The 19,851-nt window shown below is 38.5% G+C and overlaps 1 protein-coding gene and 1 non-coding gene across 5 annotated transcripts in view; one reads left to right on the forward strand and one right to left on the reverse strand.

The window, feature by feature from the left end:
• GAK (cyclin G associated kinase) overlaps positions 1 to 19,851 on the forward strand; it is a 124,868-nt gene that overhangs the window by 4,819 nt on the left and 100,198 nt on the right. For all 4 annotated transcript variants that reach the window (XM_043969681.1, XM_043969684.1, XM_043969683.1 and 1 more), the window contains exon 2: positions 18,551 to 18,612. In XM_043969681.1, coding sequence (XP_043825616.1) covers positions 18,551 to 18,612 — 62 coding nt within the window. The remainder of the gene's footprint in view (positions 1 to 18,550; positions 18,613 to 19,851) is intronic.
• On the reverse strand, positions 848 to 964 carry LOC122733133. Its single transcript, XR_006353727.1, has one exon. It is a non-coding gene; the product is annotated as a U5 spliceosomal RNA (small nuclear RNA).

Consider the following 19,851-nt stretch of genomic DNA (forward strand, 5'->3'; position numbering starts at 1 on the left):
TAAAAAGACCTAGAATACAGTGATGATAATGGGAATAGAGTGGAAAGAACAGACACAGGAGAAGATTGCAAGGTAAAATAGGACTTGGTAGAGGGATGAATAAAGATAAGGTCTCTATATATGGGAAATTGGGTAAAGGACCTTGCTATATAAAGAACAATGAAGTTAGGAACAGGTTGAAAAGTAAAGATAAAAATATTGATTTTGGTCATATTGTTTTATAGGATTTTAGATTTGAAGTTGAAAGGGCCCTTAGAGGTGATCTAATCTAACACCTGCATTCTAACATGAGGAGTTTGCGAATCAGATATGAAGCAATTTGCCTAATGTTCTAAGTCTGATGTGGGACATCCAGGTGAAGATACCTTGTAGGCAGCTTGGAGAGAAAGGGCTGCAACTCAAATGAGAGAGAAGTCAAGCTTGGAGATAAGAGATCTGGGAATCATTTACATAGAGCTGGGGCAGTTTAAGCCATGAAAGTGCATTTGCTTGTAGTGGAGGAAAGTATAGAGAGAAAAGACAAGTGAACAAAGAAGAGGCACCTGGCAAAGGACATCTACTGTAAAGGAGTAAGACAAGGACAGGGAGTCATTGAAGGGAGACTGAGAAGCAGCAGGAAGGGGGGAGGGAGGGTAGAAAGAGAGAAATGGGGGTGGGGGGGATCGCATATGTGAGCAAAGCAGAATTCATTGTGTAGCATCCCTTGAATGAAGGGTGTGATAATCCCTGCCATAAGCCATGGAGAAGTCAGTGTGTTTGGGATAAACTGCAGTATTTTAGAGTAGAGTTGCCAGGAGCTTTATGTGGCAGCTTTTGCTTTAGGATCCTCAAAAGGGTATGATAAATTTGCAGGGATGCTGTTTTGTGTTACTAATATTTTCCCATTTAACCTGTATTTGGTTATCCACGGAAATCTTTAGTGAAAGGTGAAAGATTTATACGATCTGAAGAGAAACCAGAGTATAACCTGTATTTGGTTATGAAAATTAATGAACAAATATTATCAAGTAACCATTATGTACAAAGCTTTGTAAAAGCAGTTCTAAAGATCTACAGCTTAAAAATAGGGTAGCCATGTAACAATGACATATGTTTTCTATTATCTAGAAAAGTGAAGATACAAAATTTCAACTCAGTTACCTAAGATACATTTTTTTTATGTATAAGGTATTTTATTTTTTCCATTACATGTAAAGATAGTTCTCAACTTTTGTTTATACAAGCTTTACAATTTCAGATTTTTCTCCCTCCCTCCCCTCCCTCCCCCCTCCCCTAGACAGCAGGTAATCTGATATAGGTTCTATCTATATATCTATATACATATACATATAGATATATAAATATACACACACATATATATATATATATATATATACACACATAATAACATTAATCCTATTTCTGCATTAATCCTGTTACAAGAGAAAAAATCAGAGCAGTGATGCAAAACCTCAAAATAGAAAAAAAACACAACAGCACCCAAAACAAAAGAAATAGTATGGTTCAATCAGCATTTATACTCCACAGTTTTTTTTTTTCTTGGATTTGGAGATCCTCTTCTATCATGAGTTCCCTGGAACTCTTCTGTACCATTGCATTGGTGAGAAGAATATAGTCCATCACAGTAGGTCAACACTCAGTGTTGATGATACTGTGTACGATGTTCTTCTGGTTCTGCTCATCTCACTCATCATCAGCTCAGGCAAGACCCTCCAGGTTTCTCTGAACTCCTCCTGCTCATCATTTCTTACAGCACAATAGTATTCCATTGTATTCATATACCACAACTTGTCCAGCCATTCCCCAATTGATGGGCACCCCCTCAACTTCCAATTCCTTGCTACCACGTAAAGAGCAGCTATAAATATTTTTGTACTTGTGGGTCCCTTTCCCCCTTCCATGATTTCTTTGGGCAAAAGACCTAAAAGTGGAATTGCTGGGTCAAAGGGTATGCACAGCTTTATCGCCCTTTTGGGCATTATTCCAAATTGCTCTCCAGAATGGTTGGATCAGTTCACAGCTCCACCAACAATGCATTAGTGTTCCAGTTTTCCCACAGCCTCTCCAACATTTATTATCTTCCTTTTTTGTCATTTTAGCCAATCTGATAGGTGTCAGGTGGTACCTCAGAGTTGTTTTAATTTGCATCTCTCTAATCATTAGAGATTTAGAGCATTTTTTCATATGGGAATAGATAGCTTTGGTTTCTTCATCAGAAAACTGCCTGTTCATATCCTTTGACCATTTCTCAATTGGGGAATGACTTGGATTCTTATAAATTTGATTTAATTCCCTATATATTTTAGAGATGAGGCCTTTATCAGAAGCACTGGCCTCAAAAATTGTTTCCCAGCTTTCTGCCTCCCTTCCAATTTTGGATGCATTGCTTCTGTTTGTACAAAAATTTTTTAATTTAATATAATCAAAATCATCCATTTTGCATTTTATAATATACTCTATCTCTTGTTTGGTCAAAAACCTAAGATACATTTTTAAGCCTTATTTTAACTTCTAGTTAACCTAGCAGGTGGCCTATAGTCTGTTTGCACTTTGGAGTCTCCTATTAAATGGTCTCATTCTGTTAGGAGGAAGGTTGCAGAAAACATGTATGACTTCCAGTGTTTCTCAATTTAATTCAGAAACTTTTATTCTGCCTGTACTTGCTATGTGTAAGGCATTGAACTAGGTATTAGGGAATAAAACTGTAGAGCTTATATTTTGGTGGGGCATGGTTTACAGCAGTTTGTATAGATGAGTTACTATGGAAAAAAGGGAAAGAGAAACATTAAGAGAACATTAAACTATTAAAAAAATGGAGAGAGAACATTCTACTGTGGAGATCAAGGAGACTTCACAGAGGGGGAGGAAACTGGGCAGAACCTTGAAGGGACTAAGAATTCTGCAAGGGAGAGGCTTAAAAGGGAGTGTGTTCTAGGGATGACTTCTGAAAAACGGATATAAGTGAGAGATGGAATGTTCCAGCAATAATGCTACTATGTGATTTGTTTGGAGAGTTGGAAGTGTGAAGTGTAAATAAATGTGAGATAGGTAAGGCTGTGAAGGCAGGTTGGACCCGGGTCAGAGAGGGCCTCAGCTGCTAAGCTGAAGAGTTTGTATTTATCCTAAAGGCAGTAGGGAGTCTTTCAGTAAGGGTTTTTAAACAGGGAATAAAATGATTAGACTTGTACCTTAGGAAGGTTGGAGAGGGAAAAAACAGTTCAGGAAAGAGATGAAGAGGTCCTGAAATCGGCTGGTAGCTATGTGAGTGAAGTGGGAGGAGAAGCTTCTTGAGATGTTATTGACAAAGCTTCACCGTCACTGCTTTTCCACAGTGAGGTTGAATGTGTTGTGTACACCTTAGGCACTTAATATGTGTGCCATGTTGAATTTGTTGTTTGATGGACTCTGCAGGGACAGAGGCTGCTGTGCTGTGGTCAAATGTTATAGATTCTCAGGACAAAATGGGGGGAAGTTGAGCAGGACAGGAAAGCCTTGGCCATTAATAGTTTTGTTCGTTTAGCTTAGCTGACATTTATTTATTTTTAATTTTTAAAAATTTAATTTAATTTAATTTTTTTTTACATATAAGGTATTTTATTTCTTCCGTTACATGTAAAGATAGTTCTCAATTTTTGTTTATACAAGCTTTACAATTTTAGATTTTTCTCCCTCCCTTCCTTCCCTCCCCCCTCCCCTAGACAGCAGGTAATCTGATATAGGTTATATCTATATATCTATAGATATAGATATATCTATACACACATATATATACACATAATAACATTAATCCTATTTCTGCATTAGTCCTGTTATAAGAGAAAAAATCAGAGCAATGATGCAAAACCTCAAAATAGAAAAAAAAAACAACAGCACCAAAAACAAAAGAAATAGTATGGTTCATTCAGCATCTGTACTCCACAGTTCTCTCTTTTTTTTTTTCCTTGGATTTGGAGATCCTCTTCTATCATGAGTTCCCTGGAACTCTTCTGTAACATTGCATTGGTGAGAAGAATGTAGTCCATCACAGTAGGTCAACACTCAATGTTGATGATACTGTGTACAATGTTCTTCTGGTTCTGCTCATCTCACTCATCATCAGCTCACGTAAGACCCTCCAGGTTTCTCTGAACTCCTCCTGCTCATCGTTTTTTACAGCACAATAGTATTCCATTGTATTCATATACCACAACTTGTCCAGCCATTCCCCAATTGATGGGCATCCCCTCAACTTCCAATTCCTTGCCACTACGTATAGAGAAGCTATAAATATTTTTGTACATGTGGGTCCCTCTCCCCTTTCCATGATCTCTTTGGGCAAAAGACCCAAGAGTGGTATTGCTGGGTCAAAGGGTATGCACAGCTTTATCGCCCTTTGGGCATAATTCCAAATTGCTCTCCAGAATGGTTGGATCAGTTCACAGCTCCACCAACAATGGATTAGTGTTCCAATTTTCCCACAGCTTCTCCAACATTTATTATTTTCCTTTTTTGTCATTTTAGCCAATCTGATAGGTGTCAGGTGGTACCTCAGAGTTGTTTTAATTTGCATCTCTCTAATCATTAGAGATTTAGAGCATTTTTTCATATGGGAATAGATAGCTTTGGTTTCTTCATCAGAAAACTGCCTGTTCATATCCTTTGACCATTTCTCAATTGGGGAATGACTTGGATTCTTATAAATTTGATTTAGTTCCCTATATATTTTAGAGATGAGGCCTTTATCAGAAGTACTGACCTCAAAAATCGTTTCCCAGCTTTCTGCCTCCCTTCTAATTTTGGATGCATTGCTTCTGTTTGTACAAAAATTTTTAAATTTAATGTAATCAAAATCATCCACTTTGCATTTTATAATATACCCTTTCTCTTGTTTGGTCATATACTGTTTTCCTTTCCAAAGATCGGATAGGTAGACTATTCCTTTCTCTCCTAATTTACCTATGGTGTCACCTCTTATGTCTAAATTGTGTATCCATTTTGACCTTATTTTAGTATAAGGTGTACGATGTTGGTCTATGCCTAATTTCTGCCATACTATCTGCCAGTTTTCCCTTAGCTGACATTTATTAAGCATCTCTTATGTCTAGACAGTTATGTTAGGCTGGGAGAGATACAGAGTTTAGATAAAGTTTAGGTTCTGCTCTCAAGGGAGCTTAGAGTACTACACATACACAAATTACTTAATTCAAAGTCATAGCTGAGAAGTACATGAAAAAAGTGCAAAAGCAGACTGCTGTTAAGGCTGCTCCCTTTGTGGCGCTGTTTTGAGCTATCTATCCACATGTAAATGCTTTTATGTATGGTGATGGTTTGGATTATAAGGCTGCTTCCCACACATGTGGCTAATTCCAAGTTGATTATTAATTTAAAAGCAAGTAAATAAAATGCATATACAAAATAATATAATTTTTCTGCTCTAGGAAGACTGGACGGGTTCTCAGTGTCCTCTGCCATCATTCTCTCAGCAGTGATTTATGACAGGAGTCAGTGTGCATTATCAGTTAGTCAAAGACTTAGCATTGGCTGTGTTTCTTGCTCAAAATAAGGTGAATAAGAGAAATATGGGCATACCCTGCCCACAAGGAGTTTACATTCCAGTTGGTCTGAAGCGTGTTCTATAGCACAATTAGGGAACAACACATGCCAAATTTATCAGCCTTTTCTCAGGCCTGTCTTGCCTTATCTAGCAATACCTGACCCTTTAAACTACCCTCACTTTTTTGGAACTCTTATTCCTTGACACCCTTGATGATAATGCCTACTTCTTTGCTAGCTCTTCACACTCCCTAAATGTAAGTACTTCTCAGTTCTTATCACTGAACACTGTCATCTTGGAACTCTCATCCACTAATAAGTTTCATTATTTCATAGAATATTAACTTCTCTTTTAATGATTTCCAAGGCTGTATTACTACCTTTGATTGCTCTTCTAAATTCTAGTTAAACATTTTCATCCTCATAGATACTTCCACTTATCTAAACTATTTTCATTCCAAAATCAGCATGTATAAATTATTTTTGTTTCCTGAGCTCATAGGTTAGAAATTTATATACGTATGTATGTATGTATGTATGTATGTATGTATGTATGTATGTATGTATATGTGTGTATATACACGTATATAACATGTATCTATCTGTCTAGCTATCTTATCTTTCTCTCTTCTTGGCACCCCACATTCATCCAGTCAGCCACTGAGTCATATGGTTTCTTCCCTTACAATGCCTCTTTTAAATACTGTTGCTACCACTCTAAGTTCAGGGCTCCTATCCTTGGACAATTTCATTATTCTTATAACTGACCTTCCTGCCTCACACCTCTCCCTTCAATCTATTCATCCATCAGTCAATAACCATTTATTGCTTACTCTATGCCAAGCACTGTGCTAGAGCTTGGGAACACATAATACAAAGAACGAAACAACCTCTGCATTCAAAGAAACTTACATTCTAACAGGAGAGATAACAAATGCACATGTAGGTAGCTAAATACAAGGTAGTTTGGGAGGGAGAATCAAAAAAGGCTTCATGTAGAACATGGCACTTGGGTATCATCTTGGAGGAAGAGAGGAATTCCGTGATGAGGAGTTAAGGGGGAATGGCCAGGGGATGGGGTAGCAAGATAGGAGGTCTGGCTTTATAGAATGGGTTGATCTTCTTAAAAACACATTTTGGTGCTATTATTTCCCTTAGAATCCTTTAATAGTTTCTTGCTGTTTATAGGATAAAGTCCAAACTCATCCTGGCATTCACATTTTTCTAAATCCCAAACAACTTTTTCAGTTTTATTTCAGTAGTATATGAGCTTCTTGATTTGATTTTTTAAAATCTATAATTCCTAGCATGTAATGTGGTGCCTGACATATAGAAGGTATTTAATAAATACTTATTGAATTGAATTCCCTTCTGATTTTCTGCATGAATTCTCCTTTCTGGCCAAACTGGTTTAATTACTGTTCACATTATAGGCTGTGTGCTTTCCCTTCCTCTAAGTCTTTGCTCTTGTTGTTCTTCCTATTCAGAACATTATCCCAGCTCCCTTTCCTAATTCTTCCTAGAGGCTAACTTGGGGCCTGCCTTCTCCATGAAGTCTTCCCAGACTTGTTTAAATTCATGCTATTCATTGTCATTACCATTTATTCTACAATCATGTGCTACCTTGTGACATCTCATTAATACTTCATTTAATTCTTCATTTATTATTAAATTCTTCATGTATCTGTCTAGTCTCTCCAAGAAGAGAGTATGATATAGTGGAAGGAACACTGGACCTGGAGTCAGGAGGATCTGAGCGCCAAGCTTTATTCTGTTAATGTCTGCTTGTGTGACCCTGGTTAAGTCTCTATGGGCCTCTAATTCCTAAATTGTAAAATGAGATTGTTCTTCATCTTTTGTGTGTCATGGACCCTTTTGGCAGTCTGGTGGAGTCTTCAGGCCTCTTCTCAAAATGATAGTTTCCCACACTCATAATGGAAGGAAATGTGAAATTTCAGTTAGAGCAGGAGTTCTTAACCATTTTGAGTCTTGGACCCTTTTTCAGATTATTTTAAAATGCATAAAACAAAATGCATGGGAACACAAAATAAACCAAAGATTAGTGAGAATGAAGACGTATCTTTTTCTCTTCAAGTTTGTGGACCCTCTGAAATCTATCCATGGACCCCTGGGGGAGACAGGGTGTACAAGACCCAGGTTAAGAACCCCTGCACTAGGTCATCTCTAAAATTTCTTCTAGCTGACAGGAATTAACTAGCTGAAATACAAGGTCCAAAATTGTAGGAGTTATGTCGTACATTTCTTTGTTTCCCTTAAAGATAGTAGATATTAATAAATATAAATTGACACTAAATTGTTTGATATATAGTCAGTATACTCTATAGAATTTCAAAGAGGGCAAGATCAATGTGGATTACGGTGGTTAGAAAGATTTCACTGACGGGTAGGGCACAATTTGAAGGATGACTCCAAATAATGTAAACTAGATTCTCTATACTACAGAGATTGTATCTGCCTCATTTCCTCCAAACAATAGACACTTTTATTTGAATAAAACTATATGTTGTCATTAAGAAAAAAGTTTATTGATACCTTTTGGTTTTACATCATAAGATTTCTGAATATACCCCTTGTCTTCCAATCAAGCCTTCCTTCATTACAAAGATTTTTTTTGAATTAAATTTTGTTTTTTCAATTTTGCATTTATTCCTTGCCCCCCAAAACCCCCCAAAAGAAAACGATGTAACAAATATGCATTGTTGAGCAAAATAAATCCCCACATTGACTGTGTTTGAGAATGTTTCATTCTGCATATTAAGTCAAGCTTACCTCATATCAGAGGGTGGATACCATTTGCTATCATTGGTCCTCCAGAATCGTGGTTAATGTAATCAGAGTTCTGAAGTTTTAAAAAATTGTTTGTTTTTACAGTGGTGTTGTACAACAAAGATTTTTCTCTAAAAGTCAGGACATTTAAAAAAAATCAAAATCAAATCCACTTGTTGAACAGGCTGAGAGTGAATAATTATTCTGTATCCATAGTCCTCCACATCTTCAGTGAAAGGAGGTAGGGGCATTTTCTCAATCTCTTTTAGAAGGGCCAAACTTGTTCATTATAATTACATACAATTCAGTTTTTCCTTTTATTGTTCTTTCCATTTATGTTGTCTGTTCTATTTCTGGTTCTACTTGCTTTCATGTTGTGTCAATTCATGTCTTTTTTATGCTGTCTGTGTGAATACAAGTAGTGGGATCATAGAGCTAAAATCAGTCAACAAACATGTATTAAGCACTTTTTCTCTTCCTGGTACCACATTAAATTCTGGGAATTCAAAGACCAAAATTAAAGCAGTTTCTGCTCTCAAGGAGTTGACATTTTACTGGGGGATTGAGGGGGGGAGGTAGGACTTTTTCAAAGACAAGTAAACACTGGATATGTACAAAATAAATATTTGATTAAGGGGGGGGGCTGTCAACTAGGATAAACAGGAAAAGCTACCACTTGAACTGAGCCTTCCAGAGAGGAGGGAAGCATTTGAATTCTAGGGGACAGCTTTTGCAAAAGGGGAAGCAAGAGATGGAATAGTGAATGGGGTGGGGCAGGGCAGAAAGCTGACTACTGCAGCTGCTGCTGGTGGTGGTATTGGGGGGGTCGGGGGCAGCGGCTTAATGTGTAAATCAGCCTGAAAGGATAGACTGGAGCCAGGATGGAAAGGGCTTTAAGTACTACACAAAAGGGTTTCTATTTTATTTTATTTTAGTTTTTTTTTTCCGGGGCAAGAAGGGTTAAGTCATTTTCCCAAGGTCACACAGCTAGTAAGTGTCAAATGTCTGAGGCCAGCTTTGAACTCAGGTCCTCCTGAATCCAGGGCCAGTGAAGGATTTTTATTTTAATCTAAAGGCAACAGGGAGTCATAGAAACTTCTTGAGCAGAGGAATAATGTGATCACACATGTGCTTTAGAAATAAATATCTTTTTGGCAGCTGTGTGAGGATGGATTGGAGAGAGGAGAGCTTGGATGGATGCAGGGAAACAAATGAGGACTATTGTAAGAAGTTCAAGTAAGAGTTGATGAGGACCTGTACTAGAAACTGGTGTGAGGAGAGAGGACTGGCATTGAGCCAGAAGGGAGACCATGTGGTATGGTGCCTTCATGCAGTGTTTGGTACATAGTAGGTGCTTAATGTTTGTTGATTGATTTGGAATCAGAAGACCTGGGTTCAAATCCCACCAATGTCCCTTATGATATGTACAACCATAATCTCTTAGTGCTTCAGTCTAATCCTAGACAGACTTGAGGATCTCCTCCAGCCTTAAATCTAGAATCCTAAGGGACATATATTTAGTGTCGGCAGGTTTGGGATGGGCATGTGAAGGGGATTTTAACTAATAAGGTCTCCGTCGATGGCAGGAAATGAACTATTCCTAGATACTTGCTTATAGGAGAATAGTTATTTCCTATAACTATTGGGATGTTAAGGGATGATTATTTTATTTTTCAGTATTTAAACCACGAGTTTAAACGCCCTTATTTAAACACTGGGTGTGGTTGAGCTAGGGAAGGAGGCAGGATGTCCCAAAGGACTGAAGTTATTTTCTCACAGATCTGTAGCATGAGGTTGATGTTAAAGGGAGTCCCAAAGATGAATTAAGGTTTCCGAGTATGGTAAGACAAGGTCTAAGACTTTGAATAATTTCCACCTCCCTCTTGGCTACATTCCATACCCTCCTCTTTCTTTTCAAGTTTGTATTCAGTGTTACATTTTAATATAAACCTAAGTTAAACAATAATTAGCTAGTTAAGCTGATCAAAAGAAACAGCAAGTATCTAGAGCCAGTAAATGATTTTGGATTATCTGTACTATGGACATTTAAGTGAATCTGTCCTTGTTGGTACAGGTAGCCTACCTCCAGTGGTCTTTCCAGTTACAGCTTCTTTCTCAGTCACTGAGGTTGCTTAGTGCCTTTTCATCAATTCCTCTACCAGTGCCAAGTCAGAGGCAGAGAGGTAGAACACTATTTAGGACAAGAAACAGCATTTAGGCCAGTTGCCTTAAAATCAATCAACATTTTTTTAAAAAATAGAGACACAAGTGAGCTTCATTTTTTATGTCCCCCCCAGGGACATAACATAATCTGTAGAGGTGACAGCATATACATAGATTCGGGTACTGAAAGACATACAAAATACATATAAATTGTCTCCAAATTAATTGGAGTACTAATTTTGTATTTGTATTTTTTTGTTAAATGTTTCCTCATTACATTTTTTGAATCTGGTTCTACTGGATTGTCTGTTTGATGCTTCTGGTCCAAACCACTAAACAGTGTGAGGTATTTTGTTTGAGTCAAGGAGTTCCTGTGAAGAACATTGGTGGCATCGGAAGTTTACAAGAAGAGCAGTGATGAGTTAAGCTACTTTTAGGTTACTGGGAATGTTTTTGCTTTATGGGCTTTTGTGAGTTTTCTGTGGATTGAAATAAAAGCAGTCTTCTACTTGATATACATTTGGTGTCTTGAGTGTTTGTATGAGCCACATCTGTGGAAACCTGGGCCTCAATATATTTGGAGATTTCCTAAAGTAACCTCTATAGTAGAACCAAAAGAGCTTCAGGCCAGCTCCTAAATTTGGACCTGGTCCATGTGAACCTAGGCTCCCTTGTTATATTCGTCCTCCATGCTGAAATTGTGTTGTATTTATTTCACACATATTTTGTATTTACTTATTGTATACATGTTATTTATTCCTAGTAAAAAAAATAAGCTGCTCCAGGGCAGGGATAGTTTCCTTTGTTATCCTTAGCGCAGTCACTACTACATATAGCTAGACACTTTAAAATTGTGTATCATCAGTGCTTAGCAGTGTTATAATTAGCAAACACTAAATAAAGGTTGAAGAATTACTGAGTTGAATCTGTTTTTTCTAATTTTTGGTCCAGTATTTTGTTTTATCAGATATGGAGGTGAACTTTTTGAAATATTGCGTGACTGATAATGAGAGTGCAGAATTGTTCATCATGCAACAATAATAGTTTTGCTGTCTCTCTGCTTTATTTCTTTTTTTTCCCCTCCCTTATTTCTTTTGTGAAATGATAGCCCTGTTCTTAACTGCAAAGAAAATTCCCAGAGACTGCATTATTGGTGGAAATATAAATTTTTGCCATGAAAAGTTTATCAAATTGCATAATAGTACTTTCCATTGATTTTTTCCCCCCCTTCCAGAGCAGTTACATTTTTATTTCCTTAAAATTTTCTTAATTTTAATTAAAAAAATTTTTTTGGGGGGCAGGGCAATGAGGGTTAAGTGACTTGCCCAAGGTCACACAGCTAGTAAGTGTAAAGTATCTGAGGTCGGATTTGAACCCAGGTCCTCCTGAATCCAAGGCTGGTGCTTTATCCACTGTGCCACCTAGCTGCCCCCAATTTTCTTAAAACTTTTCAATTAGACTTGTCAGTATAATAACTTGATCATTGAATTGTAGAATTTTAGATCCAAATGGGGCCTTAGAAATCCTCTAGTCCAGCTCTCATTTTCTGAGGCTCAGAGGGGGAAAGTGTGGCTTATATAGGAGACACACATGTGGCAGAACTGAACCTAGAACCCAGTGAACCATGAGCAGCCTTTTTTTGAGCAGCATTACACTTGGTGTTTTAAATTTCTTTTTCAGTTTTACTGTTTTAATGAGAATTGGACTATGTGATATTTTATGGAAGCTGTGTAAGTAAAACATTGGCCTGTGTTCTAGGAGTCTTCAGAGGAGTCTTTTCTGAGGATAATCTACTTTTAATTTTTCTGAGACCTTGAAATTGCCGGAGAGTAATAGGATGGAGGTGTCTCTGCTCCCCATATTTGTCAGAGAGCAGATCTTGAGAGGAGAGACTCCTTCCACCTATGTTAACCTCCCAAGTGGGGACCCTGACACATTAGAAAAACAGGGTAGAGTCATAAGGTCAGGGACTTAGAATTAATTGATACTGTAGAGATTGATCAATTAAACCCATTTTACAAGTGGTAAAAATGAAGCCTGAGAAATTAAATGACTTGTACTGGGTTGCATAGATAGCAACAGTGTCAGAATTTGACCCCAATTCTTTTGATTCCAAAACCAGTGCTCTTTTCACCACATAATAAATGACAGTGGCCAACCTGGATCAGTGTTAAATTTGTCTGCAAGATCTGCTAGAATGTCCAGGATCCAGGGATTGGGAGTCCCTTTGCTTTTTCTTTCTTTCTTTTTTTTTTTTGGTGGGACAATGAGGGTTAAGTGACTTGCCCAGGGTCACACAGCTAGTAAGTGTCAAGGGTCTGAGGCCAGATTTGAACTCAGGTCCTCCTGAATCCAGGGCCGGTGCTTTATCTCCTGTGCCACCTAGCTGTCCCCAGGTCCCTTTGCTTTATATAGCATCCAGGGGAGCAAATTTCCTGATTGCTACTATGAGTTGGAATCAGTGATAATTAGTGTAAAAAATGACCTTTGGACTGGAAAAGAAAGAAAAAAATGACTAATAGATAATTAATCACTTGTGCCAGGTGAGCTACATTTTTGAGTAGTGAGAGAATTGGCAGATGTGATTGCTAAGCTGCTGTCTGTGGGAGATATTGAAAAACTAGAAAACAGGAGAAATATTGTGAAACTGGAGAAAGGCCAAGATTCTGATTTTCAAAGAAAGGAAGATAGAGTGCAGATTACAGGCCAGTGAGCTGGGTTTTGATTCCCGGTAAGATTCTAGCATTTCTTAATAAAGAGGTTGTTAGTCAACATCTAAAAAAGGAAGTGGTGATCACAAAGAACCACCATTGTTTGAGCAAGAACCAGCTATGCCAGCCTAACTTTATTTCCCTTTTTCATAAGAATGTCCGATTAAAGAAAAGCTATAGATATAATTTACCTTTAGTTTAGCAAAGTATTTTTCAGTTTTTTATGTTGTTTTTGAGTAATGGAGAAATGTGGACTACATAATAATACAGTTAAGTAGATTGGAAAATCGTTTAATGAATTGAATACTCATTAATACATTAGTATCACCTTGGAAGGTGGTCTCTTGGGGAGGCTCCAAGAATCAGTTCTTGGGCCTTTGCTATATTATCATTTTTATCAATGATTTGGAGAATCCATAAGTGGTATCCTAATTAAATTTGCTGGTGACATGAAACTGGGAGGGCTTGCTAATGTGTGCTAGATGAAAACAATGATTCAGAAAGGTCTTGTCGGGCTAGCACAGTGAGCTAAATCTAGTATGATTCAATTAATAGGGACAAAGTCATACTTGAGTTTAAAAAATTGACCAAACAAATATGAGATGGGGAGCTTATGGTTAGCAGAATATTTGAAAAAGATCTTAGAGTTTTAGTGGGCAGCAGGTTCTGTATGAGTCAGTAGTGTCATATGACAGCTCAAAAGTCAATTATCATCATCTTGGGTAGCATTGAGAAGGATTGCTTGCAGGTGTAAGGAGATGATAGTTTCTCTGTGGTCTACCCTGGTCAGAGCACATCTGTAAAACTATGTTCTTTTCTGGGTACTGCAATTTAAGAAGGATTGTCAATAATCTGGAGAGTGGCTAGAGGACAATCAAAATGGTGACAAGCCTAGGGTCTGTAACATATGAGAATGAGTTGAAGAAATTGCGGATGTTTAGCCTTGAGAAAAGAAGACTATGGGGGGAGACACGTGTTAAGTGTTGAAAGGTCTCTCATCTGGTACTTTGAGGCCTCAAAGAGCAGAACCAGGAGCAGTGGGTAAAAGGCGGAGAGAGGCATATATAGGCTTGAGGTCAAGAAAAACAACCTAAAAATAAGCTGTCTGAAAGGTCTCTCTTCTGTACTAGTGAGTCTTCCCTCGTGCTCCTTCTTGCAGATACTGAATGAATTACTAGACAGTTGTAGTGTTGAGATTGGGGCGGGGGGGGGGCAGGGTGGAGGGGTATTGTTACAGGTTGGAGTAGATGGTTGCTGAGTTTCATTCTAGCTCAGAAATTCTATGATTCTGTGACACCCTCCCAATTGGGATGTTGAAAATCTCCTATTTTTAATTTTTGTGTAACTAATACACAGAAAGTTTGAATAGCTTTTAATCCTTTGTATTTTAGAACCAATAATTAGGCTGCTTCCAATTTTATTTTTTGACTACTTTATTTCAGAATCCTAATAAAACATTCTAATATTTTAGATATTCTAGATTTCAAATTTTAACATTCTAGATTTCAAATTCTGTTATCTGTGTAGCTAAATCTGTCTGCATTCTTGTTTATTCAGTCAGTATTTATTAATTGCTTATTATGAACTGTGTACAGTGCTAGACTCTGGGCATGAAAATTAAAAAAACTAAAGAATCAGGGGGCAGCTAGGTGGTTCAGTGGATAGAGCACCAGCCCTGGAGTCAGAAGTACCTGAGTTCAAATGCGGCCTCAGACACTTAACACTTACTAGCTGTGTGGCCCTGGGCAAGTCACTTAACCCCCAATTGCCTCACTAAAAAAAGAAAAAAGAAAGAATCTCTTCTCTCAAAGAGAATCCCTTCTAAATCCCTTCTAATGGGAGGCAGTGGACAGAGTAGATATAGACATATAAGAATCTATATATAAAGAGGAGGAAATACAAAGGAATACAAACTAGTTAAATGTGGGAAGGAAGGTGCTTGCAATTGGGGGATGAAGAAGGGCTTCGTGTATAAAATGGTGTTTTGAAGGAGAGGGATTCTGTAAGGAAGAGGTGAGGAAAAAGGGCATCCCAAGCATGAAAATGCAAGAAGGTGGGTGATGGAGCATTCTCTGTGAGGGACAGAGTTCAGGAAGGCTGAGAAGACAAACAATGGCCAGGACTGGGAAAGTCTTTTCAAAGCTAAACTGAGTTTATATTTTATCCTAGGGATGCTCTGGAGTTTATTGAGTAGAGGAGGGGCATGGTCAGATTTTTGTTTATGGAAAAGCACTTTGAGAGCAGTGGGTAGGATAGACTGGAGTGGTGAAGGAACGGAAACAGGGAGACCAATTAGGTCACTGTCAGGAAAAAAAAATCTAGACCAGAACACAGCTGGGAGACATGTCATCATTATGCTTATTGGATACATTACAAAATCATATTCAACCTCAACTGGGGCCTTCACTGTAGCAGTTCTTTTATTCCTTCTTGATTCCCTATCTCAGTCCTCACAGAAACTCTTCAAGTCTCCCATACCTCCACCCACCTGCCAGCTAAGGACTTTACCTTTTCTTTCTTTCTTTCTTTTTTTTTTTTTTTTGCAGGGCATTGAAGGTTAAGTGATTTGCCCAGGGTCACACAGCTAGTAAGTGCTAAGTGGCCAAGGCCAGATTTGAACTCAGGTCCTTCTGAATCTAGGGCTAGTGCTTTATCTACTGTGTCACCTACCTGTCCCCTGTACCTTTTCTTTTACTGAAAAAGTTGAAGCTATTAGAAGTTAGCTTCTTAATTTCTAGTTCTCTTTATCTCAAAAAACACCCCTTGACATTATCTCCCAGGCTCAGACAAAAAGGTAGTTCTTCTCCTTTCCAAGGCCAGCATGGTCAGTCACTACCATCTTCAGAAGATGGCAACCTCAGTGATCTTCTATTTTTTCTCCAGTCTTTAACCTCTCCCTACCAATTGCTTCTGCCTTTACATACTGCCTTCGCACATGTCCAAGTCTGTTCCAACCTATCAAACCTTTACTAGTCTGTCTCATCCTAAACCCTTTGCAGTTTTTCTGACCTAATTGTCTCTCATAAGTTACCATTGGATTCTTTTTTTTTTTTTTTGGTGGGGCAGTGAGGGTTAAGTGACTTGCCCAGGGTCACACAGCTAGTAAGTGTCAAGTGTCTGAGTCTGGATTTGAACTCTGGTCCTCCTGAATCCAGGGCGGATGCTTTATCCACTGTGCCACCTAGCTGCCCTCTACCATTATATTCTTTTTATTTTTTTTTTAGTGAGGCAGTTGGGGTTAAGTGACTTGCCCAGGGTCACATAGCTAGTAAGTGTTAAGTGTCTGAGGCTGGATTTGAACTCAGGGACTCCTGACTCCAGGGCTGGTGCTCTATCCACTGTGCCACCTAGCTGCCCCTACCATTATATTCTTACTGTCCAAATGGATGATCTTAGTCCTTATCCCATTCTACTAGTTTGCTGCATTTGACAGTGTTGAGCGTTCTCTCTTCCTGGATCCATCCCTTCCTTATTTTCTCCTGGTTCTCCTTGGCTGGGTCCTGCCCCACTTGCTCTGAATGTTGCCCCAGGTTCTGTTCCAGTTGCTGGTGTCTCTGTCTCTTCCTGGATTTAACCACCTTTTCTGTGCAGATAACTCCCAGGTTTATATGGCCACTTCTATCTCTTCTTTGAACCTCTGTCCTACATCCCCAAGTGTCTATTGGCTATTTCAAGCTGGATCTCCAAGAGACATTTCTTTTTTTTTTCCCCAAGAGACATTTCCAACTCAATATGTAACAAAACTGAACTTAGTATCTTTTCCCCAAACCCTTCCTTCTTTCAGACTTCCCTGTTTTTGCGTAAGGTGTTACCATCTTTCCAGTTTCCTGGTTTGTAATTTTGGTACCATCATGGAATCCTAATTTGTCTTCCTTCCACACATCTAGGCAGTTGCTAGATCTTGCCATTTCTACTTCCAAAATATCTCTTATATCCAGTCCCTTCTCTCTACTTATATAACCACCACCTCAGTTCAATCAGTCAATCAATAAGCATTTATTAGGCACTTTCTGTGTGTGCCAGGCATTGTACTAGGGGCTGGGGGATAGAAGTACAAAGAATGAAATAATAGGTACTCACAAGGACCTTATGTTCTAATGTGGGAGACAAGAAGCACATCTGCAAATACAGCATCAAGGTAAAGTGAATAAATACCATTACGCACGAAGTAGGTAACACAAGGTAGTTGGCACAACAGGAACAAGATGTTCAGTGGAAAAGCCAGGGAAGGGCAAGGAGAGAGGCAAAAGAGCCCTGAGGGAGAGAAGAGAAGGTTTGGCATAGGGAATCACTTAGGGAGAAACGAAAGGTCTAAACTTTGCTTCTGTGAAGTTGGGTGTTTGAATGTACTTGTTGACCTACTATCTGTAAAGACAGTGTTTGCTTAACAGCAGGGCTAAAATGCCTTTTTAGCAAATCACCAAATACTTAAAAAATTCCAGTTTTCCTGGAAACATTTTATAAGCTATAAAAAGAAAAGTTGACAATTTCCTTGCAGAGTGAGAATTTTGGGAAAAATAGTAAAGCAAATAAATCTTCACAGAGGATTTGTAGCAACTTCTGTATAGAGCATCTGCTAATGGTTGGTGGTTTTATTACCCAGGGAGATGAAGGAGTCTGGAGGAGCCCAGAGTTCATACTTTTTATCATATTTTAACTTTGTGTATATTTTTTCCTCTTTTCCCCCAGAATGGGGCTTTGGCTCTTTCTGTCCCCAAACTTCTTCAGGTTTCTGTCTCAGTCAGGTAGCGTTTATTAAGTGCCTCCTGTGTGCCAGGCACTTTACTAGACACTGAGTATGGAGAGAGGTAAACAGCCACACAGTCATTGCTTTCAAGGAGCTCCTGGTCTGCTAGGGAAGATAACATGCAGACAGCTTATAGGCACAGGGAATTGGGCTGGTCTGAGAGGAGATTTTGGAAGGCATGGCTCCATCCTCCAGTCAGGACAGAGGGTAATGGGCATCTCTGTCTCTGTCTCTGTCTCTGTCTGTCTCTGTCTCTGTCTCTCTCTCTCACACACACACACATAGTGAAGATACATGTGCATGGGCACACACACATATGTTACGCGTTATGTGGATTTATGAGTTGTCAGTGTGGTCCTAGAAGCTTCTGAAAAATGGTTTCCTTTAAGTTTCCTGTGTGGTAGGCACCTGAAATACTGCATAAAACTGCAGTGGTTTCCCCTGCTACTGGTTCTGTTTCAATTTGTTACCAGGCGCATCCATAAGTTGCAGAGCTGCGGCTAAATAAAAGTTCAGTCTTTACTTATATTTTAGGCAGTGAAGCTTTACCAACTTAATAAATAACTAGAAAACACATAAATCTAACTTCACTTCTGTTTTAATTTTTCAGGTGGGTTTGCTTTTGTATATGAAGCTCAAGATCTTGGAAGTGGTAAAGATTATGCTTTAAAGGTAACAGTTATTTGGAAAATTAAATATTGAATTGAAAGCTATTTTTTTTTTTGGAATGGGGCAGTGAGGGTTAAGTGACTTGCCCAGGGTCACATAGTTAGTGTCAAGTGTCTGAGGCTAGATTTGAACTCAGGTCCTTCTGAATTCAAGGCCTGTGCTTTATCCACTGCGCCATCTAGCTACCCCTAATTGAAAACTATTTTGCAGTACTTACAAGCATTTCCCCAAATGAAAGAAGCCCCAAATTGGAGAAAAGAAAATACCTGATGTTTCTCTTGTCCCTTCTTTCTGATTTTCTTCTCCCTTGAATTTCTCCTTTCTTTTCTGTGGACTCTGAAAGCTGATCAGTTTTAAAGCATACCTGGGGCAGGTATGTCATGGCATTGGGAAAGGACCTTTGGCCAGCTTACTCATTTGTTATTGGAACCAGCCTTTGTGTTCTTTCCATTCTTTGGTTTTAATTTGACACTAAAAGGAAATTTGTAATTCCTCATGTAAAAATTATTAACTATTAATAATTATTACCTGGAAAAATTATATAATTTTGGACAAATGAAAAATTACGATTATATGAAAAATGATAAGTTTAGAAAAATTATAATTGGGCCATAAGTCCTGCTGTGGTCACCATTCAGATGTAAAATATTTTTAATGACTAGGGCTAATTTGGGTGGCTAATCTGACTGGGGTGACTAATCTGGGACTGTTGACTAGCTGGCTATCTGAATGCTATTAATTTAATGTGGGCCGTTTATAAAGTTCCACCACACTGCTCCACTCCCAAATTGATAAACAAAATATTAAGAAGCCTCTTAACTAAATAATCAAAGCAGAGTTTATTTATGAGATGCTATTTAAAATTAAGAATACAAAAAAAAAATTAAGAATACAGGGAAATAAAATGTACAACCTGACTGCTTTCCTGAGGTCTCTTTCCACTGCTCTCTTTCCCACCTGCTGTGCTTCGAACTTTTAATACAATAAGGGCCTCAGGGTATGTACTTTCCCTGCTCAGCTACTTTCTTCTAACTCTTCTTAATCTTCACTTTCTCCAACCTATACCCCGTGCTGACCGCTTCTGTGTACTCTCCTCTGCCTCCTGGTCTGTCTGTCTGTTTCCATCAGTCTGCCCTCTGCCGCTTTTGCCGCCCCTCTAATCTTGTCCGCCGGCCTTTCCTCCTTGCTCCTAGTCCTGTGTTACTGTTCCTCTTGTCCCCCCTGACAGATCCTTTCTAATCT

Source organism: Dromiciops gliroides, chromosome 6, assembly GCF_019393635.1.
Source record: "Dromiciops gliroides isolate mDroGli1 chromosome 6, mDroGli1.pri, whole genome shotgun sequence".
NCBI classification, from domain to species: domain Eukaryota; kingdom Metazoa; phylum Chordata; class Mammalia; order Microbiotheria; family Microbiotheriidae; genus Dromiciops; species Dromiciops gliroides.